This window comes from Salvelinus namaycush, chromosome 32, assembly GCF_016432855.1.
Source record: "Salvelinus namaycush isolate Seneca chromosome 32, SaNama_1.0, whole genome shotgun sequence".
Lineage (NCBI taxonomy): Eukaryota > Metazoa > Chordata > Actinopteri > Salmoniformes > Salmonidae > Salvelinus > Salvelinus namaycush.
This window is the reverse complement of record NC_052338.1, coordinates 2,969,526-2,997,513: the sequence shown is the minus strand read 5'-3', so window position 1 is coordinate 2,997,513 and position 27,988 is coordinate 2,969,526. Positions and strand designations below refer to the sequence as shown.

The following is a 27,988-nucleotide window of genomic DNA, read 5'->3' as shown; positions in this document are numbered from 1 at the left end:
ACTTCAACAGGTCTCTCACGTACTGCTCCACATGTTCCTTCTCTCCCTCTAAATCGCCTTTAAGGTATTTTGTGGGAGCAAAGGAACTATCATTCCACCTTGAGAATAGCCGTCCAGATCCATTTGGGCTACACGGATCTGAACGGTATATGTTGCATTGTCTGATCGCGAAAAAATCGTCCACGTATTAATGATATCATGCAATTGCTTTACCCTTGGAGATATCAACTTGATGACTCTTTTGTAAGTTTGCACTCAGCCGGGCAATATTTTTCAATGTCCCTGTGCGCTATATGTCATTTCATACAGACACGGACACAGACAGACATCATAAGAAACCGTGTTGCAATGAGCTTGTAAATTGGAAGTGATTTTGATGACAGCGTGAATTTTCTCATGTTTATTATGAATGTTATGAACATTTCTGCCGTGGGACTGGTGATATATTGTCACATGGAAAAGCAACAGAAATACGCATGCATCGCATTCATCAACAGGTTGCTCTACCGAAGTTTCTCAGTGTGCAGTGATGGTTTCTTTTAACTGTCCAATATTCCCGACTATCACAATTATACCCTGCTGAACTCTGATTAATAATCTCTGAATTTGATTTGATTTGATTTAATAACGTCTGTTAAGAACCTATTATTTGATAATGCAACATTTGCTATTCATATTGCTTAAATAGAGAATAGCACATACCAATGGTTTCATGTTTACCATTTCAGTTTTAGTTTATTCTATGACTACGAAACTAGAAAAAGACTTAATAGTCATCAGAAAGTGTCTTCCCGGCTTTGATGACCTTCCTAATGCATGATATCAGTGCATGCATGTTGTTTTGGCATTTCTTTGACTCAGTGTTCTTTGACTCAGTGTTTGACTCAGTGCTTCGGGACTTAAGACACAGGAGCACATACGGACGACTTGTTTTCAAATCAAGATTTTAAGTTGCTAACTTGCTGCCATTGCACAACATTCACCAAAAGTGCATTTGGAAAACACGCACACACAGTTGCCACAGCAACTGATCTGACTCTTACCACAGGTCTCCAAAACAAAGGGGGGCTGTTAGAGACAGTAGTGCTTTTATAATGTGAATAATTAGGACGGTTTTGTTTCAGTGCTAACAAACAAGTCAGATCTCATAGAAAGCCACAAAGGGTGTAAACTTGGAATGAAACAAGCATATTTAAAGGTTGCCAAAAGCTGTCTTGGCTTGCACATGGCACGCAAATGAAAAGAAACAGCTTGAGCCATTTATTTGACTTGATGGCCCCCGAGAAAGTTTTTTTTTTTTTTTCATGTTTTTGCTTTAGCTGTGAAAGTAAGCAGAAAGAGAGCAAACTTGCAAAGAAAAGGAAAATGGGGACGTGAAGTAGAAATTACCTCCCCTCCCTCGTTCACCCCACCACACTCCCCCCCCCCCCCCCCCCCCTCCCCTAGTGTTTCCATCACAGATGGTTCAGTTGCCGCTTGCTTACTCTCATCTCTCCCTTCTCCAACCTCTGCACAAAAAGATACACAGTGATAGAAGATCTGGAGATTTGTTTGGTCACCTGCGATAGCTGTGGACTTAATTTGCTGCATGTGATCTTTTCTGTGTTCAAACACTTCATATACATATTACAAGCAGTGTAGAATAGAGCGAGCTGTGTGGCAATGTACTATGATTTGACTCTGATTAGAGTAGTCAGGACTTGACAGCCACAGGTGTATATATATCCTGCTGGCAGAATACTTGTCAACTGATCTGTGATTGCCTTCAAAACAACCACATACGTACAAGGGGTAATGGTTTCTGTGGCAGCAATAGAACTCACCCCGCACACACACCCAGTACTTTCTCACAGCTCTCCATTTTCATTAGTCATGCAAACCCATGGCCCTTCTGGCTTAAAGCGATTCTTCTATCTCTGCAGATCTCCTGTGAAGTCTTGAATCATTGTACTTCAACATAGATATGTTGTACACATTCCTAAGTCCACATCGCCGGAGAGAAACAGGAGTGTTTGTTTACCGGGGTGTTAGTGCTGATGGGTGCATGGTGTTATGCAAAGCACAGCATTAGCTCTCTGATGACAAATGCCACTTGAAAGCTGTGCATCACAGCACAAACAGACAGAGAGCACCTGATGGTAATTTAGCTCTTTCCCCTCTTCTGAATTTTACACCAATCTGCACAAAAAATTCATAACAGCTGTTTCCATAACTACCAACTGATTACGCGTAGGCTGCCTGCTTTTGTCTAAATGTTGTTGACGACAGCGAGCTAGGGAGAGGGAGAGAGGTAGAGATGGAGCGATGAAGACAGAGAGAGAGAGAGGGAGGGAGCTAGGGAGGGAGGGAGGGAGAAAGGGGCTGTAAATGTGACAGCCATAAAAAAAAATCTCTCCTCAGTCCTCACCCCATTTAAAGCCCATTTATGGAGCTTCCGGCTGGTTACTGGGTGGCGGAGGGAGAAGAGAGAGTGAGAGACATACTCCCACACAAGCATAGGTCTACCTCAGAGGGAGAGTATAGGAAGGAGGCTGGTGCAGAGCTCGGGATGGGCAAATTAATGATATGGTCTCGCTTTGAAGGATGCAGGTGCACCGCTACTGAGAGAAGGAAGGAGGAGGCAACGCTGAAGTTGTATTTCAAGTTTTTTTTTGTATATCATTCTGCACCTGGTTGTACCTCCTGCTACTCCACTCACCCAATAACTTAGCCAAGGCTTTGAATCCCTTTACAGACTTAATTGTAATGTTTAATTATTTGTGAATTACTCGGCATCAGTTGGTGGGTTAATAGTGTTTTAGGGCTTCTTCCAACATTAGTCACTAGCTCAAGAAGACTGGGCTGCCATAGGGACATGTAGCAGGAAGAATAGCCTTGCCCTGCATGCATGAGAAAGTTGTTGCTGAGCAACAGTCTTCTTCTCTCCTTATTCCCCCTTGGGCCCAGGGAACGCCCCCAAACCTAAGTCACCATAACACCTAGACAATGTGCAACCTCATCAAGTACAAGGTGCCAAATGGAGAGTCCAGTACAGGGATACTGATCTTGTGTGCTCTTTGTTCCAGGGCCAGATAGGGTTATTCATATATATGACTTGACAGATACAGATGTAGGATCTTCATTTGAGCCAGTTTGCTACTGCAGGAAAATAATCCTGCAGCAACATGCCATTTTAATTATTATGTGGATGATAATTCATGGAGATTTTTGTAGGGGTTGATACATTTTTCGTAAAGGAAAATAAAGTCTGAAGCTATTAAATGAGAATAACAAACCTCAAATACACTACAAGTTTTAAATGTGATCAAATTAAGATCTTGCATCTGTACCTATCTCCACAGGGCATTGTAGTGCAGCAACTACATACTGTATATGTTGGTTTACATCTAAACACATTTAGGGTGCGAAAAGCAATGTTGCATGAGTGTCATCCCAATGCACCCCACAGCTGCATATTCTAGTGTGGGAACTGGCAATCGAATAGACCCTCCCTTCAGTCTGCACTGAATGGGGCTCCTGATAACCAAGGCTTCTTCATTTTTGAGGGAACGTAATAGGCAAGGGTCAAACAAAGTTCATGCAACTTGTGGAGCTGTAAGTGAGATCGATGACTTAACTTTACCATGTTGCCCTTGCTTCTCAGATTCCTGTGTAATTGACTATTAGGGTTGTCTGCGGTTCACACTGGCAACGCGCCAGCACAGACGTCAGCCTGACGCACTTCGGTTAGCATTTAGCGGCACATTCCCGTGTGTGGGAGGAAAGAGCGAGAGAGAAAGAAAGAGAGAGAAATTGAGAGAGAGCGGAGGCTAGCCGGCTGCAAAGGACTGTAATTGCAGGTCCACACACTGTTATTATACTCTGGACCCTCAGTGCATTTGTTCACTGGAGAGATCTGCTGCTGCACAGTATTGCTAATCACAGGCTCAACACTCAAGTGGAGATAGATGTAATCAGGAGACTGGGAATTATTTTTCACCTTTATTTATACAGGTATGTCAATTACCTCAATTAAGACCAAATTCTTACTAACAATGATGACCTGTGCAGGTTGCAATGCGTATATGTATATTATAAGTTAGTTCTGAAGAATTCCTGAATTCACCATAGGGCCGAGGTACCTCTTGGTTGGTTCTGATCAGAGAATTGTTACACTTACTGACCTGTCATGTTTCGTTTTTTTCTCTTCCCTTTATCCAACAGACACATCTTTGACATATGGCTGTCTGTCTGTCCCACTGAAGCCTTTGAACCCCATCCCGTTCCTCAGAGAGCAAACCAGCAAGTTCCAAGCAACTGAAGTCACATCGCAACAAATTACATAAATAGAGGAGAGAGAAAAGAGTGAAATCGATTTGAGTCCCCTTGAAACGTCCTCTCGAAGCGACCACAGAATGGCGTGGTCACCTTCCCGGTCGGGGCCCTTAGTGGCCCTTGTGGCCCTCCTTTTCCTCGGTTTGACTTCCAGCATCCCGTCTGGCCCGGCCTCTGATACCTGCGCCACCCTGGAGCAGAGCCGCTTCTTCGGGCTGTTCTCTTCGACCGCCAACCTGCCCTCCACGCCGTGCTCCTGGACCCTGCAGAACCCAGACCCTCGCCGCTACACCGTCTACATGAAGATCACCAAGCCCACCGACTCCTGCCTGCCCCGCCAGGTCAAGACCTTCCAGTTCGACTCCTTCATCGAGACCTCTCGCACCTACCTGGGTATGGAGAGCTTTGATGAAGTCGTCCAATTGTGCGACGCTTCAACATCTGTAACCTACCTGGAGTCCAGCAAGCAGTTCCTGCAGCTACGCAAGGTGGCGCCAAGACGCGGCCTGGAGATTGTGGAGGGAGAGAGCAGCGGTGAGTTCAAGGCCGAGTTCCTGGTGGTGGGCAAGAGGAACCCCAGTATGCCAGCCTGTCAGAAGCTGTGCCAGTGGCTGGAGAATTGTTTGTCCACCAGCACCCATCCCAACCCCTGCGGCATCATGAACACCCCCTGCCAGTGCTGGGAGACCCCCGTCAGGAAGCCCGGCGGCTGCTACCGTGGAGGCGTCTACCTGGAACAGTGCATCCCAACCCCCCGAGACATTGGACGTGACATTGTACGTGACACCGAAATCATAAGTGAGTAGAGTTACCACCACCTAACTGGCTTACTGTGTAATGCTCAATGTCCACGAATCCACTTGTCTGTTTTTGTTATCCCATCCAATAGAGTCTAGACTAGATCTCTGTCTGGCTGATAGGAATCATGTTCCCTTGGAAGTACAGCCTCCCCATGCTGACTCAAACTAATCAACCCCCCCCCCCCCGTTAATGATCTAAATTCTAGAGGTATAGAGAACGTGAGGTTCTGATGAAGATGTGTCCTTTGCTGCCCCAGTATCATAAGGCATAAATGAAGGGTGTTAGGAAGAGACTGTGTGCCTCCTTAAGGTCTAAGTGGTCAGATTGCTCCCACTGCACAGAGTGTTAGCTCGCCATTTTGTTTTCATGGAAGGCGGACATGTTTGCTGGCTCTTTGCGGTGGGATTGATGGATGCAAAAGACACACACACAGTGTACACAAAGCCCTCACAGTTAGCTGGCACAGGAAATCGAAGCCAATCAGTTGCAGTAACCATAGCAACACGCCAGCCTTGCACACCGTGCTTTCCAGGGCGCTGGAAAGCAAACAATCATTTCAAATGAAAAACTTTTATCTAGTATGGTTTCTCACAAAAAGCTGTCCTTGTGCGTTTCTCCTTAGCTCCCTGACAGGCACAGTAACTGCCAGTTCCATTTTTTTACATCGAAATCCTTGAGAACACTACCTGAAAAAACATTTACATTCTTACTGAACTGTAGCAATTTCTATATTTACATTTCTGAGCGGTAGGGCTTTTTAAGAAAGAGTTAAGCTCCATCCACATCTATATACCTTCTTCAAGAAGAATGTCTCTGGACTTGTGTGTCATGCCAATGTGTCTCTTGTTTTTCTCTTCTGCAGAGGGCTGGAATGGGTGGGGCCGCTGGTCTGAGTGCAGTATGGAGTGCGGGGGTGGAGTCCAGGTGCGCAGCCGAGCCTGTCATCCAGAGGATAGTGTGTGTGAAGGCGTGGTCGAAGAGGGGCGGGCCTGCAACCCTCAGCCCTGCATTGGTGAGTCTACCTGTCAATCGAGCTGTCTCTTTGTTTTCTTGGAAGTCTGTAATGTCTAACCTACTGTCTGTCTTTGTGTTGATCTGTTTGGACGCAGCTTGAGTTTCAGCTCACTAATCATCGTTTACCTCCACAGGTCAAGTGCGCAGCCGTAGCCAAGCCCTAGCTTCCATCGTTGGCCTGAAAAGAGAGAACGTTGATGTTGCTAGTACTGAAGTCGTGGCCCCTCAAACAGGTGAGACACACATTTTGGTGATAAAGAAAAAAATCAATTTTTGGATATAGTTGGAGAGGTGTTTACAATAGTATAATACATTTAAGAGACCGGTAGATCATTTGCTGTATGTCATGTACAGCTTAGCTCTACCATATAAGTCGTGTTACGGCTGCCAGACCTTTAGCGCTGACTCTTTGACCCCTGACCTTTGTAGTGGACGCTGCTGCGGTTGCAGATGAGTGGTCCCCCTGGAGTGTGTGTTCAGTGAGCTGTGGAGAGGGCTGGCAGGCCCGCTCCCGTTTCTGTGTTACCTCCTCCTACAGCACCCAATGCACCGGCCCCCTCCGCGAGAACCGGCCCTGCAACAACACCATGGTCTGCCCCGGTAAGTGGTGGCTCATTTACCGGGGGCCGTGTTTGGGGTGGTGTTTAGGGTGTGTGTAAAAATCACAACTCCACCTAGTGGATAGCTCATGAAATGGTCCCCTCCTTGAACTCACCGTCAATATCCAAAGACCCTCCAACTCAGTTACCTATGAATAATTCATATTATTTTTGAGGGCAAAACCATCATGTAAAAAGGTATGTTTGATGACATGGTCTGAATTTTTCCTCTTGTTTTCAGTTGATGGAGCTTGGGACGAGTGGTCCCCATGGAGCCTGTGCTCGTCCACCTGCGGCCGTGGTTACCGTGACCGCATCCGCACCTGCAAGCAGCCCCAGAACGGAGGAGAACCCTGCAAGGGACCCATCAAACAGACCAAGTTCTGCAACATCGCAGTCTGCCCAGGTTAGCCTTATTGCTTACTTAATTATGATATATGCCACTTAGCTGACTCTTTTATCCAAAGCAACTTACAACAGTGAGTGCATACATTTAAGTATATGTGAACCTAGCGGGAATTGAACTCACAACCCTAACTCAGCCTCACAGGACCACTTACTCACTCATCTTAATGAGCATGTCTTTGTCAATGGGTTGGCTTTGTCACTGACCCCTGTGGGAAGAACTCTGACTGACTAAGATACGTTCACTTTCAAGGCTTTTCTCTTTCCTCCTTCCTGACTTCCTACCCGTTCTAACTCATATCTAAAATCCGTTAGTAATGGTGGTTATCGTGGGGAGTAAAGGGTTGGTTTGGCATCACATCTGACGTACTGTATCTGCAGAACAAATGCCAGCAGGGCTTAGTCATGGGCAGTGGGCAGTGAGTCATACACTCCTCATGGTCATCCTCACCACTCTCACTCTCTCACACACACACACACCGTGATACATGATACATACACACCGCCCACTGGCAGTGAATGGTTAGTCCTCTTCTCTCTCACCTGAATGTTTAGTCAGTCTGATACTTAGACGTTTTTTAACTATAATAACTATGGCTTTATATTTGCAATTCCGTTATTCACTTAGCCCGTAACTGATTTTCTGCCGTTCCTCAATACTACTTAGTTAATTCATTCAATCTGCCTGGCCATGTAGTTTCATACTGTGGACAGCAGATGGCAATATGCACCACCAAGAGATGACCGCTGTAAATGACTGTCATTACTTTGGGAAAATCACATTTCTAACACTGGACTTGGCAGTGAGAAGAAAAGGCTACTGCTTCATCCATGTAGGCTGAAGGGATCCCTTAATGAGATGAAACTCGGGGAGCGATGGAATCCGATGTCCTCCAGAGACTCCTAATTAGGCCTGCCATCCCGTGTTGGGAAACATTGACCGCATCTTAAATGGCACCCTATTCCCTATATAGTGCACTACTTTTGACCAGAGCTCATAGGATAGCTATAGGGCTCTGGTCAAAAGTAGTGCACTATGTCGGGAATAAGGTGCCAGTTGAGACGCAACCATTAGAAAAATAGGCCCATCATCTTTCTTCCCATACGACACATAGTTGTAGGCGTATGTTGACCTCCAATGAGCGAGCAGACATTTTTCTCCCTTTAAATACAGTACACTTGATGAGGCTCTCCAACGACTGGAGGGTTTTGTGTGTCGTTTGAGGAAGGCAATTGGTTGGGGAGGCATTTAGAGTTAGAGACACCTGCAGTGGTGCATGAAGGACAAACGAGAACAGAATTTGGGCTCTCACTGCTACTCGGTCTCAAAGTAGGACATGTTGAAATGTTAATATCATCTCTGTGCCATGATGATTACTGGCCCGAGGCTTGATGGTGTCCTAATTCTCCACCTCCCTCTCTGGTTCCCTCTAGTGGACGGTGCCTGGAACGAATGGTCCGGTTGGACCACCTGCTCCGCCTCTTGCTCCAATGGCACCAAGCAGAGGACACGTGAATGCAACGGACCGTCCTACGGAGGCTCGGAGTGCCGTGGTGACTGGCGCGAGACCAACAACTGCTTCCTGAAAGATTGCCCAGGTAGATAGCTAGCACCACCAAGTTTGTAATGGAGACCTCTTTTGTCATAATAACTTGTCAAGTACCCTGTTCCAGGCGTAGTCTACGTGTAAAAGGCCAGTACTGGGTACTATGGCTACTGGTCAGTCTGTTGAAGGTCAGAGAATAACGTTTGTTTGTCTCTCTCTGTAGTTGATGGACGCTGGTTATCATGGAGCTCATGGGGAAGCTGCAGTAAGACCTGTGGGGGAGGAAGCCAGCAGAGGCAGAGGATGTGTGAAGGACCTTACTTTGGTGGAGAGCCTTGCCCTGGAGAGAGAGGAGAGCTGAGACGCTGCAACGAGAAAAGATGCCCAGGTCAGTGAGTCGAAACAACATGGCTGATGTGGGATGAAATCAAATTCAGTGGTTCAACACAAAACAACCGTTTTCTAATACAACTTGACCAAAGACAACCAAGCAATACTTTGATTCAATGCAACCAAATATGCAACCAAGTCTCCTTCTCTTCTCTTCAGAACCCCATGAGATCTGTCAGGAGGAGACCGACGGTGATGTTGTGTGGAAGAGAACCCCAGCAGGAGATATGGCGGCCGTGACCTGCCCTACAGATTCAACAGGTTCAGTACATTAACACATGTAGCCCATTATTCTGACAAGATACACATGCACTTCACATGTTTAAGTAATGTAATCATCCCTGTGTATGATCATGCTGACCTCCAGTACTCTGTCGTACACACAGGCTTGACCTTGCGCCGATGCACCCTTGGCGCTGTAGGCCTTGCTTATTGGGAGAATCCGACCTACATCAAGTGCATCTCCAAGGACTACCAGGACATTTCCACATTGGTAAGTTGACTAGACCAGAAAGGAGTGTCTGGAGATGTATCTTCCAACAACCCTGCTAGTTATGATCGTCTATTGTTGTCTCACACAATTAGTAGTCAATCCTTTAAACTCTGAAGATGCTGCCCTTAAAGTCATAGCTACAAACCATTAGAGATGGGGCTCACTACAATGATAGATACCTAATATGAAGATAGTTGAAAACACATCTCCACAACCTATGATTTCCCGGCAGTGTACTCAAGCTACGTTGTATCAAACTCAACTCTGGAACTCAAAGCGAGTTCCACTGCATTTTTTCATAGTTCCCCTCTAACCAGGGACTGATATAGACCTGGGACACCAGGTGCTTGCAATTAAATATCAGGTAGAACAGAAAACCAGCATGCTCCGGACCTCGTAGGGTAGGAGTTGAATGCTCTTGACCTAGAGTGTGACCTCTCCACTTACCCTCCCGTCCTATAGGCCCAGGATGGTGTTGATAAGGCTAAGAAGGGCTTGATGGCTGATGGGATTTCTGAGGTGATCTCCCGACTGAGGGCCACCTCTGATGAGGGGACCAAGTACAGCGGAGACCTACTGTCCATCATGGATGTCCTCAGGAACACCACTGAGATCTACAAAGGAGCTGGATACAGCCTGAGCAACGCTGATGTGGAGGTCAGTCAGAAATACTGTGTGGCTTTTGAATGAAGCATTGAAAATAAAATGGCAATGTGTATTGTCACTCACACATGGTAAAGCTATTCCTTTTGCCATGTGTGTGCCTGACACTCCTCCAGCAAAGTATGATTTGGGCTTTATTTGATCAAGTCTAATACTGTCACTCATATCTCCTCTTCTGCAGAACTATGCCCAGACAATCAGCAACTTACTGAAGGAGGAACATCATGACAAATGGGAGGAGGCACAGCTGGTGAGTGACAAGTTCTGAGAGCAGTGGACTTACGCAACATACTAATAGGTGTGAGTGGACGACTGTGTCACTGAGGAAAAAGAGTGGCGGAGAAAGTTTTTCTTCCTTTGTCAGGTGTGTGTGAGAGATGGAGTGGAGGAGAAAGTGCGGTCTGTGTTGTAAGTGTGAGAGCGAATGGGGGGGGGGGGGGGGGGGGGGGGGGGGAGTGGTAACTGGTGGTACCTCATTATCACTCCCCCACAAAAAACATTCAGTTCCCTACCATGGAAATAATAGACTCCATAGTAAAAACAGGACACTCAGAGAAAGAATGGGCAAAAATGTGAGAGTATTGATTAAGAAAGGAACAGAACGTGTGTCATTTCAATCCTCACCCCTTGACTTCCCTCACACCGCCCCATACTGAAGATAGTGTTAGGAGCATGTTTTTCAATCGAATTAGGATAGCACACCACCGTACTCTCTGTCTCATGTGTGCCTCACAGGGACTATTACACATAGAGATAAGTAGAAATCCATGTGACTCGTTTTTAACATGTTATGCTCTGAATCAGATGAGCCTCTTGAGAATTGTAAAGAAGACTCTTGGCGTTTTATCTCATTTGTCATGACATTTTGCTATATGTTGATTTTGTTACTTTGAACACCTGTTCAAGTTAACTTTCACCTCCAGCCTCATGGATAGGATTAGTCCGGGTATTATTGTAATAGATATTGTGTTCTCAGAAGCCTACTTGGTTCGATAAAAGTAACGCATATATTAGTATGGAAAACTCAAGTCACAAATCAAAAGGCGCCACATTCAGGGAATAACCATTTGCTTGTCAAATTGAAGATGAACTGATTATGAATTAGCCGTGTGCCAGTTCGGAGCAGAGAGAAAGAGCAAGGCAGACAGGGAGAATCACAGCGCCCACTCTCCAATCTGTGCGTCTCCATACCAACCCACAGACCATGGTCGTTGTAAAGAAGGGACACATACACAGACACTGTGCAATATGTATTACACAGATATACACACACCTTTCGCCCACATCGCTACAGTTCTGCGTCAGAGAGACGCAAGAGCTCTCCCTCCCGTCCACAGAGAACAGAGAGAGAAAGAGGAGAGTGAATCGAACAGCGAGAAAAAGAGGAGAGTGAATCAACAGCCTGCTTGCCTGATGCCCATATATGTCCCTCCGGAAGTTAGGAGGCTCCACAGTCGATGATAGTGCTTTTCACTGCTCAGGAACATTAGTATTGTGAAAGAATAAGATACAATATGAAAGGCATTACATATACAGTGCGGTATAAGGCCTATACGTCCATTGTTCCTCTTTATGCCCAGCATAGATAAGCAATGCTATGAAAAACAAATAGTGCAAAACCGCCATTGTAATAATGACGCAATTTCAACCGGAAAACAACAAGTTCTGGTTGTAAATTCGTTGTAACGACGTTCATTCAACCAACTTGAAACCATCCCTGGATGTTTCTGATTTTCCTTTATATAAATGTATGGTCTCCCCTCCTCTTTTCTTCCTTCTCGCTCCCTCCACTTATGTCTTCTCTAGATGGGCGCTAACGTCAAGGAGTTCTTGCAGCTCGTCGAGGACTTTGTGGACATGATCGGTATGCAGATGAAGGACTTCCAGGACATTTATGAAGTCACAGATAATTTAGGTGAGCCCCTTAATTTTTCCTGGCAGCAGCTCTCCGCTCTTACATCCCACGGTGATTTGTCTTTACCTTTATCCGGCCACAGAGTGCATCGATCTTCATCATGTCACTGAAGAGAAGTTCTAGATTAACAAGGAAAAAATTTATCTGTTATCACTGTGACATTTTGGCAGGCCCGTTAGTAGCTATCCATCTTCAAGATAGCACAAAACTATAGCAGTGGAAATATGTCAAAAATCAAATCAAATACAATTTTATTTGTCACATGCTTAGACAACAGGTGTTGGCTAATAGTGAAATGCTTACTTAGGGGTCCTTTTCCAACAAAGCAGAATTAAAGATTTTTTTTAAATGAAAAAGTGACACGAGGAATAAATATACAGTGAATAACTAATAAAAGAATGAGTAAAATAACATGGCTACATTTGGGAGCAGAAAATAACATGGCTGTCAACAGGGAGTACCAATACCGAGTCGATGAGCTAGATGCAAAGATACAAAGATAAACCCCATCCTGCATGTTACCAATTACGTGGGAGGAAGCTAGAATCAGATTGGGTTTCACATAAGCTCTCAGAGAAGGCACATACTGTCCAAACTGTAGAACTCACACTTATTTCTTGCCATGCCGTCTTGACTATAGCAAAGCTGACATTCACAATCCCAGTTCACACAGGATTCAGCAGCAACTCCTCCAGACAGTTAAAGAAATGATGCGTGACGCATGAAACCGTAGCTGTCCTTGGCTCTTCACTTACCAGACCATAAGGGAGTCGCAGTGTCCTATACACACCATGTATTCCAGGGACACTCTTTGACGCAACACCTTCCATCTCTTTTACTCCTTTCCAGTGTTGAGCATCCATAAGCGCCCCACAGCCATGACAACCGACTTCACCTTCCCAGTGAAAGGATGGAGAGGCATGATGGACTGGGTCAGGACTTCAGAGGAGAAGATCACTGTCTCCCGCAACGCTCTGTCCATCGACCAGTCTGGTGAGAATGGCATACATACTGTATTTAAATAGTGTACATTCACAACCACCGATGCATACATTGTACAGATAGCCTACAGATACACATGCATGTATGTATTTGTATGAAGAAACCGATAGAAGACAGTAAAACAAACAATTCTACGGAGTCTCGAAACACCTTGAAGCTCTCGTCTGTTCTTGTTGACACCCACTATTTTCTTCTCTCCTAGTGAATAATAATAATAATTGTGTATTTTGTCTGTTACAGAGGGCACCACTGCATTTGTGACCGGGATCATTCTGTACAGAAACCTCAGCTCTATCCTATCCTTCCAAAGGTAAGACTTTCCTACTGAATGACTCATACTCTATACTAGCACACTTTTACAGTGCCCTCTTGATACACCTTGGGGAAGGTAGACTTTCCTCCATTGAAACCCGGCAGGCACGGGACTGATTTACAGGCATATAGTTACCCACTGTACAACCCCCATTAAAACCATTTTAGCATTCCCCTGAAGTATTCGCCATTGATTGCCAATTTATCCCGTCAAATACTGGAAATGCTCCAACAGCACATGACCAATACTGTGCTTTTGTTTGACCAAATGTCCTGTCTCTTCTCTCCTCAGTAACAGCAGCGTACTCAACTCTAAGGTAGTTACGGTTGTGGTCAAGCCCACCCCAGGTCTGCTCTCCACCCCAGTGGAAATCGAGTTCCCCCACCTCCATAATGTAAGTTCCCATTGGATACCCGCCTAATGGCCCTTTAGAACTACAAGTCCCCTAAGGGTGTTGTTTTAAACAAGTAGCAGTACGTTAAGTCGCATGAATAAACCTGCGTCGTTATGGTAATGAGGAGTGGACGTTTTTAGTGCAGTAGGTGAGGTTGGGGTGAAAGAAACGTTGGATGGTGGTTAGCGCCATGCTGTTGCGTCTCACGCGTGTGATAATAGATTGTCCAATTGGGCATCCCACGCATTTCCTTATCCTTAGATCCTTACCCCGCCTTTTCTATTTTTTCCAGGACACCATCAATGAAACTTGCATCTCCTGGGATGAGAGTGAAACGTAAGTGGTGACTAATGTTGTTTACATCCCGTTTGTGTATTTCCATTCATAAATATCCATATTCTCATAATTCTGTCAACCCATTTGGTGATAGTTGATTATTCCAGAAAGCTCAAAGGCCATTCACTACTGCTTCTATCACTTGATATGAGCATTCACCCTTTAGCTATATAAGTCACTGTGATGCAGTATTGTTGCAACTCTTGTCATTTCAATCATCTGGACAAGCAGGGACAGAGCATCAATAGACCATGTTGACATGACCCATCTCTCTGGGCTTTAAGGGTAACAGCCGCTCTTATCCTCAGAGCCCCCTGTGACACCTTTCACTGATCAACAAGTCATCTGGATCCATTCATACCCCACTAACTAGACAGGGACACAACACAGAGGGAACATTTATGTAAAGTTTAATTCCGAGTATAGCTAATCATCCAAAGACAATGGCAACTCTTATTCTCCCATCTCTCCCGTGTCCATTTTGTCATTTTAGAGGTGAATAGAGGTTAACAGGAAGTGACACATGGACTTTTTAAAAGATGTTTAGATGCAGTTTAATGCATCATGAATACCCCCCGCTGTTCAACTTACCCCCAGCTCTGGATCTATCACCGTGGGGCTTTGGGTGGATCCTAAATGGCACCCTATCCCCTATATCGCACACTACTTTTGACCAGAGTCCCATAGGGAATAGGTTGCCATTTTGGAGGCAGCCGTACTGTGCCCTCCTGAAGCACAGGTGGGCCATTTGCATTTAGATAGATTTGTACACTTGTGGAGCTCAGATAAGCACTGCAATGCATTCAGCTGAGGCCCCGTTCACATCCGCATCCCTTCCCTTCTCACCTGAGAAAAGCAGCCCAAGTCGAAAGAGAAGAAAAAAAGAGGAAGAGGAGAAAGTGTAATTAACTCCTACACTTTCAGAAGGGAGGGGGGTAGGAGAAGGGAGGGGATACGTGCCTCCAGCCAAATTAGTTTCATTTTAGGCAGCCGATGTGATTAATGCCTCGATGGAGGGAGGATAGGGGGAAATGGTAGAGAGGGAGAAGCCCTGGATCAGAGTTTGGGTCAAAGTTGACTTTGTGGAGCAGCACTTGTTTGGTTTTTAGGCAGGCTCACTGGGGAAATGCCATTATTCTACATGTCCATTCACGCCCAACTGTCTATGCTATGCTATGCTATGCTATGCTACAGACACACAGATTGAGGCCAAGTGCTAAACTAGGCTATTCTAGGGTCAGTGTCCATCTCTCAGTGACATGCTATTAGTATTAGATATTAGACATTAGACTCATTCCAAGCTAACATGCTCTGTCCGATCCCTTTTCAAAGCTACACAGTCTGATATTACATAGTTACACAAACCATACACCTCGCAACTTCTAACCCATCTGAGTGATCTGAGGAATCGAGCAGGCGAGCAGGCGTTAAACTGTACTGGCAGCAGAGCAAAGCCTCCTCTCCAAGTTGACTTTGCTGTTGACTGCAGTGACTACTGCTATTTCCTCATAGTCTCCCTGCGATGCTTGACAGTGTGTGGACTAATGTCTGGGTAGGGGGGCTGGCTGGTGGTGGTAATCACAGCCTTTTGCTCAGGCAGGCTCACCAGTTTGTGCCCAGGGCCACGGTTCAATGCCTCGCTGCCTTTCTCGCTCCCTTCTCTCCCCCCCTGACACTCGCGTCATGTGAAACACTGCGAGCCAGATAACTTTATCCCCATGTGTCATAATAGGGACGATGTCACAGAACTAAATGTAGCGCTCTACTGTATAATCACTCACTCATGATGAGGAAAAGGGATTGTTGCTGTCTAAGATTGTTGATTACAATGTCTTTTAATGGTCATTGATGACAAGACTTTGCCCTTTGTCTCAATACCTATAACTGGATATTCTGGGATGAAAATCCATAGTGGCCATCTTAACTGAGAGTTAAAATGATACACAGTAGATATTCAAATGGTTTAGAGAATACCCTATGGCAGTCTTAGAGGTCATGCGGTGAAGTGATTCCCATGCCCACACCATAAGGCATGGTTTAGCAGAAGGGCACCAGTGAATTCCATCATATTTTTTATTTTACTCATACTTTTGAGAAAGTGTGACTATAGGCTTGTTGGGAATCACCAGTGTCCACCATCTCATATCTAATGCCTCTTGGGGAAGATGGTCAAGAATATAAATTAGACAGATTCTTGTTGATGTTTTTGGTAAAGTATTAGCAGCAATAGTGTTCATCCCATAGCACTTCATCCCAAGTGTTCATCCCATAGCAGGGCTGCCATTTCAGGTGTTAGAACTACAATTACACTCATAGTTATTATAACAAAACTGTTTTTCTTGTGAAAGCAACAGGTTAATTCCAATATCATTTCTGTGTAATAAGACCTTAGATTTGGATAAAAACTCACACACATACCACATATCTTATCAATCACATATCAGATATATGAATTCCTCTGCATTTCAAATTACCATGCAAAACTGAAAGACCTGTGATTTGCTATTACAAATATGCTGGGCATATTTTATGTGGTCTTATTATAGACTAGGCTACAATGACTTTTTTTGGGATGGATGGTTTATTTGAGACATTTCTCAGGTAATGTTTCCTCTCTCATAACCCGCTGTTCCCTTTCACTCTCGCCCTGTGCAGTTCTTCGCTGCTTGGATCTTGGTCTGCGCGTAGCTGCAGAGCGGTCGCCGTTGATTCTTTCAGAACCAAATGCGTGTGTGACAGGCTCTCCACCTTCGCCATTTTAGCGCGGCTGAACCCTGCTATGGTAAGTGTTGCGCTTATTTACCTTGTGTTTCTTCAATGTTAATGTTCGTTGTGTGTGTGTGATGGAAGAATTAAATGTAAACGTAGGCGTTGTTTTTCGAATGGCTCGGTTTCGCGCTGCCAGCCTCCCCCTCTTTGTCTCTGTGCAGGTGCCATTGACCATAGATAGGTTTGATAGACTGGTGATTTTAATGGTCAGATAAAGAACTGTGCAACAAACATGTCGATATTCGATACGGAATGCCATTTCTATCAAAATAACGATCGATTAATGGTAGGCTAATAATAGCCCGAATCGTTACATTTTAATGATGGTTTTCAATTAGACTCATTGTCTTATTCAAATATGTGCAAATAACATTCCCGTGTGTGCATTAATAATCGGAGACAATTCTGTGTCATTTTTATCAATTGAATGAAATGGATAAATTCATGTTTAAAAACATAAAACTAAATGGTTTCATTGTAACCTACAAATAGAGTAAATAGCTACAAGCGTCACTTGAAAAATCATATCAGAATTTGTTCTACATATCAGAAATGTGTCTATTTTTCCATTTGATCAAGATTATTCATTCATGCATTTTGGGTATTCAAATTCATAGGGGGTTGCATTGCATAGTTTTCACAGCATGCATTGACTTGGTGGAACATATACTTTGATTAGTGTATTCATCCTATCAATACGCAAAGTGCTCTATTGCGCAAAGGCAAAGTGTAATTTACCCCAGTTTAGATTGTGCCTCCATAGCGGTTCACTCTCTAGTTGCCCTGGTAACGACTTCTGCAGCGCAAGCTTGGTCTGTGTGATTTTTACTAACTGAGATATTGAGGAAAAACACCCCCACCATGAACAAAACCACACTGACAATCAACAGATAGGACAGGCTATTACAATTCAGAGAAATGCATGTTTGTCTCAGATCGGTTTAATTGCACATACGATTACCTTCCATTCCACTGCAAAGATCAGATACGAACCTGTAGTGGGCTCAGCAGAATCGATATACAGCATGTCTAAGCCTATACAAATGCGCAGTCACTCAGTCAGTATGCTTGGACTGCATGATTCTATTGCATCTTGCAAAAGATGCTGCCAATCTGAACATAAGAGGTGCAATCTGGCCTGAACATAAGAGATGCAATCTGGGCTTTGTTTGTCTCCAGACCTGTTGTCATCGATTTGTTTTGTCTCTGTTGCCCGGTCTGGAAAAGAGAAAGGCAGCTACAGCGCCCCCTGTGTTTGTGAGAAGACAACAAAACCAGCCACCCCTACCTGCCCCCCATAGTCGACGGCCAGCTGTGCCAATCATTTCGCCTGCCAATACCTCTGAATCCTCTATTACAGCCCCCCCCCCCCTCCCATCCTCCTCCCTTCCACCCCATCCCTATGGGTCACATCAAGTCTCTCTGAAAAATGCCAACGACTCTGGCCAATGAGAAGCGGATGTCTGGTTGTGCATTGATGGTTCCACCCGCCCCACCATCCTTTGATGTGTGCTGTAGACATTTTCAGTACTGTCCCTCCGCCTGCCAGCTGTATGGGAGAGGAGAGAACAGCCAGACACTGCAGTGTTTCAGCTCTCATTTGATAAGGTCTGCTTCCTGGACCCTGCACCAATGAGAACGTGTCTTGGACACATGGTCAAAGAGGCAGGAGTGGCCCACCTAGTTAGTCAGTGAAGATAACCTTGTCCAATGGACCCCAATTAGATCTGTGCGCACTGGGTAATCAACCCTTACCACAAATGAAAATGCACACTTAATAGGCACCATAAAGGACTTTTCTTTTTCTCCTGTCCTGATTTTAGGTTTAGGAGAAAATGGGAACATTGGGATTCCTTCAAGGGCAAAAGCAAGACATGGCTCATGTTTAGATCAAACGCGCTGAATTACAGTTTCACTCAGTAGCCCATGGCGAAAGGCAGCATCAACCCAGATAGACAGACGTATAGGGAGGGAGGCAGTGAAGCTAGCATACTGCTGCCACAGTTCTTTTTCTCCCTGGCATTAGCAAATGGCAGTTCAGCTCACCCCTCCGCTATCTGCCATCTGGTTTGGGAGCCTCTGATGTAGTTGGATCGATTTCTAAACAAATTTGCTGTGCTAATTTAGTATTTGGCTGCCGTAGGCCCGGGTTTGCCAGCTGTGCTGTGATATGAGGTATGTCCACGCAGAGAGCAGCGAGCGATATAGACAGCCCTCCAAGGCACCGCATTCATCCCCATTTTAGCCTCTCGGACATTATCTGCAATGCCAAAGCGATGTGGCTCTTGTGGTATTTCCTATGCTAGACACAACATTTTGATGGGTTTTTCATACAAATCCAATGGAGGGCGTAGCCAATTTCATTTTCCTCGCACCTCAGGTTTATCACATTTGAAGCGTTCTTTTGCTTTTGTTTTTCTTCCTCTGCATTTAGCTCGCTCCTTAGCCTTTCCCACCTCTTTATAAGTGCCACAATTCCCAACCCCTATCCAAATCCCTAATTAGATTCTTCGCCTATGAAGGCTTCCACATTCGGGCGCCTGAGCATGATTTGTCCGTGTCTCATTTGCACCACAGTGATGCGGGTTAATCTATGGTGTTAAATGAACTCAACCCCTCCAAAGTCTATCAAAGCACGGGGACGAAGCCCCCAGCCAATTAGCTGGTGGGAGTGGGTGGGGGGCAATGGGTCCCTCTCATCAGTATTGGTGCCCTCGTAGCCCCACAGGTCAGTCAGCATCAGGCCTAACAGGGTGCGCGACATCCTCTCCCGTGTGCCCGCCGCTAAGGGTTCAGTGTGCCAGGTCTGAGACACAGGCGGGCACTAGTAGGGCACTAAGCTGCTGTCAGAGGCGTGGGAGGTGATAACCTGTCCACTCCTACAGGGAGGGGTAACAAGACACTGGGCACACACACACAGACACACAGACACAGTAAAAATAGGCACCGCGGCATATACATCTATGCAGATATCCGCTTGTAAGGATGGCTGGTGATACGTAGAAGCTGAATCGCCCGGGATAGTTCTCCCTCTCTTTCTCTCTCTCTCTCTCTCTTTCTCGCTCACCCTCTGCTTAGTAGTGGGAGATATATGTTCTGTATCCTCCATGCCTCATTTGCTGGTTCAAAAGCTCAATGGGAAAACGCAGTGACCTCGGGCCGAGTCTTTGGCTCGCCGCTCCATCTTTCTGACACGTTCACCTTGGGGTCACCTTGCCTTAGCCGTGGCCTAATTGTGCCATTCAGCTGTCTGCCCACAGGGAGCCGTCTGCTGTTGCAGATAGCGCAGCAGAGAGTAGACTCACTGCCTGTGTTGTGTGAGTGTGTGCGTGTGCGTGTGCGTGTGTGTGTGTGTGTGTGTGTGTTTTCATGTGTTAGCCTTTTTCATGTGTGTGTGTTTGCTGGTGTGCAGTGTAGTAAGGGAATGTATTGTGTTGTCTTGTCTCCTCTCTACAGAACATGGATAAGAATCTGCTTCCCTCTGTGACTCTCATCGTGGGCTGTGGGGTCTCCTCTCTCACCCTACTGCTCCTCATCATCATCTATGTCTCCGTCTGGAAGTAAGTGCCCCCTGGAAGCAAAACCACTATTGCAAATTTCATATGTCTTTGTGTGCGCAACACGCTTTGTCTTCCCCACCGTCCTCACTCTCTCCATTTTGTCCTCCAGGTATATCCGCTCGGAGCGCTCAGTGATCCTCATCAACTTCTGCCTCTCCATTATCTGCTCCAATGCCCTCATTCTGGTCGGACAAACCCAGGCTCGCAACAAGGTATGGTACAATTCTAACCAATCCCCTCTCTTCTTTTTCTTCTTCTCTATGGCTTTGACCTTCTCTATGGCTTTGACCTTCTCTATGTATTTGACCTTCTCTATGTATTTGACCTTCTCTATGGCTTTGACCTTCTCTATGGCTTTGACCTTCTCTTTGGCGTTGACCTTCTCTATGGCTTTGACCTTCTCTTTGGCTTTGACCTTCTCTATGGCTTTGACCTTCTCTATGGCTTTGACCTTCTATATGGCTTTGACCTTCTCTATGGCTTTGAGACCTTGGAGATTAACCGCACCACTGACACCGTTTTTCTCTCGCTCTCTTTCTCTCTTTCCCTCCTTCCTTTAGGTGGTGTGTGGAGTGGTGGCCGCCCTCCTTCACTTCTTCTTCCTCTCATCTTTCTGCTGGGTGCTGACGGAAGCATGGCAGTCCTACATGGCTGTCACGGGCCGTCTGCGCAACCGCATCATCCGCAAGCGTTTCCTCTGCTTGGGCTGGGGTACGTACCCTAATAAATGGTTTTCTGTCTGTCTGTCACTGTGTCTGTATTTCTGTCCATAGAAATATAATTGCTAGAATGGGCATCCCCATTCAAAGTGTAAATAAAGGAATCATTTGTTTATGACTCTGTTACTGTGTCTATGTGTCTGTCTTTCCTCTTCCAAACATCTTTGGACATTCTAGCTGTATGTTTCCCTGTATTTCTGCCATTTATTTCTTGTTCAATCCTAACTCTGTTCCTTCTCTCCCCCTCTCTCTTATAGGACTCCCTGCTCTGGTGGTGGCTGTGTCTGTTGGATTTACCAAGGCTAAGGGATATGGCACCGTCAACTAGTAAGTTGAACCTAAATCGGTTTCTTCCTCCCCACCTCTCTCTATCTCTTTCTTCCCCCGCTCTCTTTCTCTCTAACTCCCTTTCTCCAGCTCATGTAATAATTGCTCTTGTTCTGTCTGTTCCCTGTAGCTGCTGGCTCTCTCTGGAGGGTGGACTCCTCTACTCGTTCGTTGGACCCGCTGCTGCTGTTGTTCTGGTATATATCCCTGTATATCTCAAATCAATACATAAAAATTGAAATACATAAAAATACTTATTAATGAATGCTTTACCATACATTCTCTTATGACATATAGTAGTTAAACCAATTTCTATCCATTGCTAACCATATTGTTAACCATAGTTAAACCCATTGCTCACTACAATTGTCTCACTCATCATATCTTTAACGTCTTTTGAACAGGTGAACATGGTAATTGGCATCCTGGTCTTCAACAAGCTGGTGTCCAAGGACGGCATCACCGATGTCAAACTGAAGGAGCGAGCGGGAGCGTCACTGTGGAGCTCCTGTGTGATTCTGCCCCTGCTGGCCCTCACCTGGATGTCCGCTGTCCTGGCCATGACCGACCGCCGCTCCGCTCTCTTCCAGATCCTCTTCGCGGTCTTTGACTCCCTGGAAGGGTTCATAATCGTCATGGTGCACTGCATCCTGCGCAGAGAGGCAAGCGCAACGTTTTCACCTCGGACGTTATTTTCCTACGTTTTTGTTTGTATTTGAAGGTTGTTTCGGAATGTAGCTAACTATTTGGTCATTTCGCCACTATTTTAATAGGTTCAAGATGCAGTGAAATGCAGAGTTGTTGACCGTAAGGACGATGGCAATGGAGATTCTGGCAGTTCCCTCCAAAATAGCCACCACACCCAGCTCATGGTGAGTGTCTTTGCTTATGCTTATAATGTCGGAATAACATCGTTGTGAATGACTGAAACTTGTGTCTTCAATGTGAAAGTGTTGTGTAAATACACTTTCGATCAGTACTAATGGAACCATCTCTTTGTATTTTGTTTTGCAGTCTGATTTCGAAAAGGACGCTGACTCCAACAGACCCGGTGAGCCTCTTTCCTTTCATTACTCTCCTAACCATTTTCCCATTCACTCACTTAAATGCCCTTTCATTCGTTGAGGTCATTTGTTTTGTCCATTTTAGAACGAAGATATTTTAGAGGCATGCTGCTACTTAAGGGAAACATCTCAGCACTTTGATTACTTCTAAATCTGTTATTTACGTTTGACCATCCTTTCAATCGATGTGAATCAACAGACATGTCCAGCATATTTGTACTGTCAATGCACTCTCTTACCTATTTGCCCCGACCCCTCCTCTCTATTCCAGGTGGCATGAACTCCTCCTGTGAGGAGAAGATGCCCCTCCCACCTCAGCTACCCCTCCCCATGAGCTCCAACTTCCACACCCTGCCCTCCCACACCACCAAGGCCCACATGCAGGCCGTGCCCGAGTACTCCAGCCACACCCTCACCCTGAAGAGGGAGAAGAGCCGGCTGCATGGCGGCATGGACCCGTCCTCCTGCGGCAAACCCGTCTACGTGTGCGAAGGCGAGCTCTTCCAGCAGCTGGACGCCAACCTGGCGCGTGGCCAGGCGGAGGGGAGCTGCCCCGACGGTAGTGGCTACTTGCTCCTGCCCAACACCACCTCCACCCTTCGCAAGGCCAAAGAGGACCCGTCCAAGTACAACATCAGTGTGGAGCAGCTTCCACAGACCAGGCTGGTTCATCTCAGTGGGCCCTTCGCTGAGCCCCAGGCCGCCTTCGGACTCAAGACGCTACCGTCCGACCGGGTCAGCGTGTCCTACTCGGAGAGGGACTCTCCCGTCCAGAACATCCACAACATGTCCAGCGAGTCTCACATCACCCACAGCAGCCTGGGAGACACCTTCGACTCTCTGAACTCCATGATGTCCAAGAGCGAGACCATCTCCACACTGTCCATGAGCTCCCTGGAGAGACAGAAGTCCCGTTACGCTGAATTAGATTTCGAGGTATGTATCAATATGTAACCAAGACAACGTTGTTATATAACAAATACTGTATTATCATGTTAATAGCACATCTGTAAACTTGTAATAAACATGTAATAACTTCAAAGAGCTGAATGAATGTAAGCAATCTCACGTGTATATTTGTATATTTATATATTATTAATAATATGGATAGAATTCATCAGTAGGAAATTACATTTGCCTAAAATGGGGTCATTTTGTGCCATTTGCTGACCTACTATTCTTATTCCCATGTGTCCTGTAGAAGATAATGCACACAAGGAAACGTCACCAAAACATGTTCCAGGACCTCAACAGGAAATTACATCACGCTGAGAAACAAGACAGAGAGTCCCCTGCTTCAGACAGCAAGGTAAAAGAATCCTATAGAAATCTATTTTACAGTGTACATACAGATTCACATACAGTTATTTTGTCTTTTTGTTTAAATACCGCAGAAAAGAAACGGGTAGTCGCTAGGCTAGACAACATTAATAGAGAATGAGAGAGACCATTCCAAGCAATGCAACATCTTCAATCATCTTTGTCGTACAGACATGCTGAGTCTTTATTTACATCAGAGTATTGTTCTGGAAGAAAACTTGACCTCAGCAAACCATATTGACCTCAGCTGTTATTGAAATTACATTTAACAGTCTTTTAAGAATGTTTAAATACTTATGTTTTGTTTCATTCTTCCTAACAGTCTGTGAGATGGAGCGTGTCCTCTGGAGGAAGTGACAAAACAAACCACAGCGTGAGTCCTATTACCCATATTGGTCTAACTGACTGAATAAGGCATTTTTTAAGGCATTTTAAATAGGGCATACTCAGCATTGCAATGCTCCACTAGCCCCCCAGTATTAGAGGAACAGTTTGTCCACATTACACAATTATATTATGATTTTTAAGTTACCTTAAAGGTAGTTAATGGCGAGTCGATTGACAGCTGTTTGGATTAAACAAGGAAGACTACAATGACTGACCATTGATCTGCCTATCAACCAAATTCACAATTTTCATTACAATATAGGTCCAGCTTTATTTCATTGAACTATCCCGAATCCAATTTGGGTCTATTGGTGATACCAATACTCATGGCCTTTATGTTCACCTCTTCAGGACAAGCAGCTGCCACAGGTGGAGAGACCCTGGGAAGGTGTCCAGAGGACCCAGCACTCGCCCCCCGCCTGGGTGCGGAAGGACCTGGAGCCCCTGGCCGCGTCGCCCCTGCATATGCAGCAGGTGGAGTGGGAGAAGGCTGGTGCCACCATCCCAATGGTCAGCCAAGACATCATCGACCTGCAGACGGAGGTCTGAGAGGAGGAGCCTGAGATTGTTCCTTATAATTCAACCTCAGTCACCTATCCTATTGGTTGGGGGGAGAAGAAGAGCTATGGATCCACGTGGATAGAGTAGAGGAAGCCAATAATGAACAAGTGAAGAGAGGAGGTGGAAGAGAGAGCTGAGAGAGTGCTGAACCCAGAATCCATGTCTTCGAACCCTTAGAAAGAGAAAGATGGAGAGATGGAAAGAGGGAGGCTACTGTGTTGTGCTGTAGGGATTTTGTTTTCCAGCAGGGACTTGATAATGAGCAACATTAGAGAAGCGCTGTGATTCTGACCTGCGGTTAGTGTCAGTTAGTGACGGATGGTTCCATGATTCCAAGGACTGGTTCTGGTTCTGTTCGCAGCCCGACCACTGAGAGGTTTCTTACCGACTGGGCTCAGGAGAGGTGTGGTCGACATGGTTAAATGCAGTCAACATGCCCCTTTGACTCGTTTTAAAATGCCGGGTCTCACTTTACCCGGGAGCTCCAACCAAACCTAACATTTGTAGGCTTGTGTTTGCGGCCAAGGCATCTTCCAAGTTAGCTAGGACAAGGCAAGAGGAGCGGTCTGGACTCCCTTCAGACTTGGTCTGACTCAACGCGATGGTTTATCAATCAAAGCTTGATCATGCTTACAGAGCTGAGAATTCTTCTTCTTATTATTGTTATTATTATCATTATCATGTTGTTATAGTATTATGATTATCATTCTACTTATTATTGTTATTATTATCATTATCATGTTGTTATAGTATTATGATTATCATTCTTCTTATTATTGTTATTATTATCATTATCATGTTGTTATATTATCATGATTATGATTATTATCTGTATTATGTTTTATTGTTTTAGCATCGATTTGAGTTTATCTTACTACTGGTGAATTTACAGTTTTTTGCACTGTACTTGATATATCATTAGGCTCAAATATTTGATTTGAATTGGAAACCCAAAAGGACTGCAAAGCGTTGGGCCAGCCAGCGTGGCGGTGGGAACACAACCCTGGTTCTGCCAGCATCCTGCCTCCGCAGCACATGACAGGCACCTGGAAGAACAACGAGCTCTTTTTACAGGAATAGCAGTACATTCTGGGAACTGCTGGGCGGCATCATCAGGAAGTGCCGGACAAAGACCATTCGATTCCCACCACTCCTCCTCAGCTGGTGGCAGAATGCAGGCTCCTCCGGTTCATAATAAACAAGAGCCCCACCATTAGATCTCGTTTCCATCCTGCTACGCACGCAGCCTTGCAGAAAGAACCCCAGGACTCGAAGCTGTCAGGCACTTGCCAACGACATGACTTCACTTCCGCAGTGCCAGCTACTAAAGACTTCAACACAACATCTTTGTGTTTTTAAAACCATCAGTGTGAAACTAGTGCAATATGATGGGCGCTTGATGCTCAAGCAGGACTGATATCAGGATTATAAGGCCGATTTTTCTTAAGACGTTTCAGTACTCTTTTATAACGTGTTCCCTCCTATTTACAGAGCATATAGATACTTTATTGTATAACAAATCTGTATTAGTAATGAAACTCATTCATTCAAAAGAGGTTTGGTTGTGTTCCGAGTGGAAGTGTAAGACTACAAATTATTTGGAGGTCTATGATTGGTAGATTATTGTAATTCTAAAAAACAGATGTTATATAGAATTAATAATAGCCTATAAGAATATATCTAAAAACTGTGCTTCAGGATAACTGTTTTGACTCCATACCTCACAGTGGAGTAACTGAACCTCATGTTTTCTGTAATAGTGTTTTGGATCATCTTGTCATATTACCTATTTTACCCCTATTTCTTCCTTCCTAGCCATAGCGCCCAATACATACCCCCCGAGTTACTTGTATCAAATACCCATTTGTATCTACACTTCCTCTTCGTTTTTTTTTGTTAGAATACAACTTTTTAGGTTTCTCTTGTTGTAAATGTACAGTTTTCAGAGCACAAGATGAATGTGATTTTTCTTCTAATAAAATTAAAACATATCTATATGAGCTGTCCTTGTTACTACCTGAAATGATGTTGGCAATGGCACGGTCTTAATTATTTACCAGGATAAATTCAATCATTTAGCTGGATCTGACACTCCACAACCCTTAACCTGTACTGTACATTCACTCACCCCTACAACAGCAGGGTGATATGGACAAAAATACATGTTAGGATATGTTGACTGAATTATCATATCGATTAATAGAATGATACACATCCCAGCTCTAACCCCTACTACCAAATAGTTCAACTCTATATCTCATTTGTATATGATATTTGGAAGGTTATGGAAGTTTTCTTTTAGTTAACCACAAAACCAACACACTATTTGGTCATACTACTTATATCACAGGGCCATCATCCACCATGTTCTGTGACGGTGCTTCAAGCTGAAGTAGAGCTGAGCTTCATTGTAACTGATGTGGTACTACTATATACGCCAAGCACCAGCTCAAGTAATATTCTAGAAATAGGACAATAGTGCAATAAGTTCGAGAGGGAACTAAATAGAATGGATGCCGATTTCGTTTGTCGCATAGCTTTTATAATCATTTGGGTCCCTAAATATAGAACCAAGTCCCAGGTAAAAAGGAAATCTACAAGATGATGAAAGTGTGCCGCTCCATAGTTCTATTTTCATAGGAGAAGAAAGCTTTGTGCCAAGTTGATGTGACCCATTCCAGAAATATGAAAATCAACACAGAGAAGATCTACATTATTATGCGGGAGAAGCCAAAATAGCATATGGACCTTTTTCAAAAATACAGCCCATCTCCAACAACCCAAATTGACTTTCCAGTTTATCTAAGTATTGTTGTTTGATATCTGAATTCCTGAATTCTGAGTTCATGAATTTTAATTGAACACATCTAATTCTGCATAGGACCGAATAGATTTGCATTATCCGCACTGCTCATTTTCACGAGGTCATCTGGAGAGCAAGCGTAGCTGGTTTGGTTGAGAGCTCTCTGCTTTAGGGGCCCTGTTCCGCTGACGGAATTAAAGACGAAAGCCATTTGCCATTTGAAACAGGGTCTTCTGATATTGCGACCCTCTTAAAGTAATAGGCATTCAGCCATGCAAATGAGCAATTTGTT

At 44.9% G+C, this 27,988-nt stretch overlaps 1 protein-coding gene across 1 annotated transcript; it reads left to right on the top strand.

Annotated features, from left to right (window-relative positions):
• The first annotated feature begins 4,394 nt into the window (after positions 1 to 4,394).
• On the top strand, positions 4,395 to 24,881 carry LOC120026756 (adhesion G protein-coupled receptor B1-like). The gene is made up of 28 exons (XM_038971475.1): positions 4,395 to 5,112; positions 5,978 to 6,127; positions 6,264 to 6,362; positions 6,559 to 6,729; positions 6,970 to 7,134; positions 8,568 to 8,732; positions 8,904 to 9,068; positions 9,230 to 9,331; positions 9,457 to 9,563; positions 10,026 to 10,220; positions 10,408 to 10,476; positions 12,033 to 12,141; positions 12,991 to 13,134; positions 13,384 to 13,453; positions 13,748 to 13,850; positions 14,143 to 14,186; positions 16,842 to 16,968; positions 20,412 to 20,515; positions 20,625 to 20,727; positions 21,076 to 21,226; positions 21,492 to 21,561; positions 21,692 to 21,758; positions 21,966 to 22,223; positions 22,335 to 22,433; positions 22,576 to 22,612; positions 22,897 to 23,561; positions 23,827 to 23,934; positions 24,684 to 24,881. Exons 1-28 carry the CDS (start codon positions 4,395 to 4,397, stop codon positions 24,879 to 24,881), a joined length of 4,563 nt encoding a protein of 1,520 aa, XP_038827403.1.
• The last annotated feature ends 3,107 nt before the right edge of the window (positions 24,882 to 27,988 follow it).

Bases quoted from the DNA above. Each gene is read 5' to 3' on its own strand.
- LOC120026756 (XM_038971475.1), top strand. From the start codon at position 4,395: ATGGCGTGGTCACCTTCCCGGTCGGGGCCCTTAGTGGCCCTTGTGGCC. The intron at 9,564-10,025 runs GTAAGTTGACTA...CCCGTCCTATAG, and splicing joins ACCAGGACATTTCCACATTG to GCCCAGGATGGTGTTGATAA. The intron at 12,142-12,990 runs GTGAGCCCCTTA...ACTCCTTTCCAG, and splicing joins TGAAGTCACAGATAATTTAG to TGTTGAGCATCCATAAGCGC.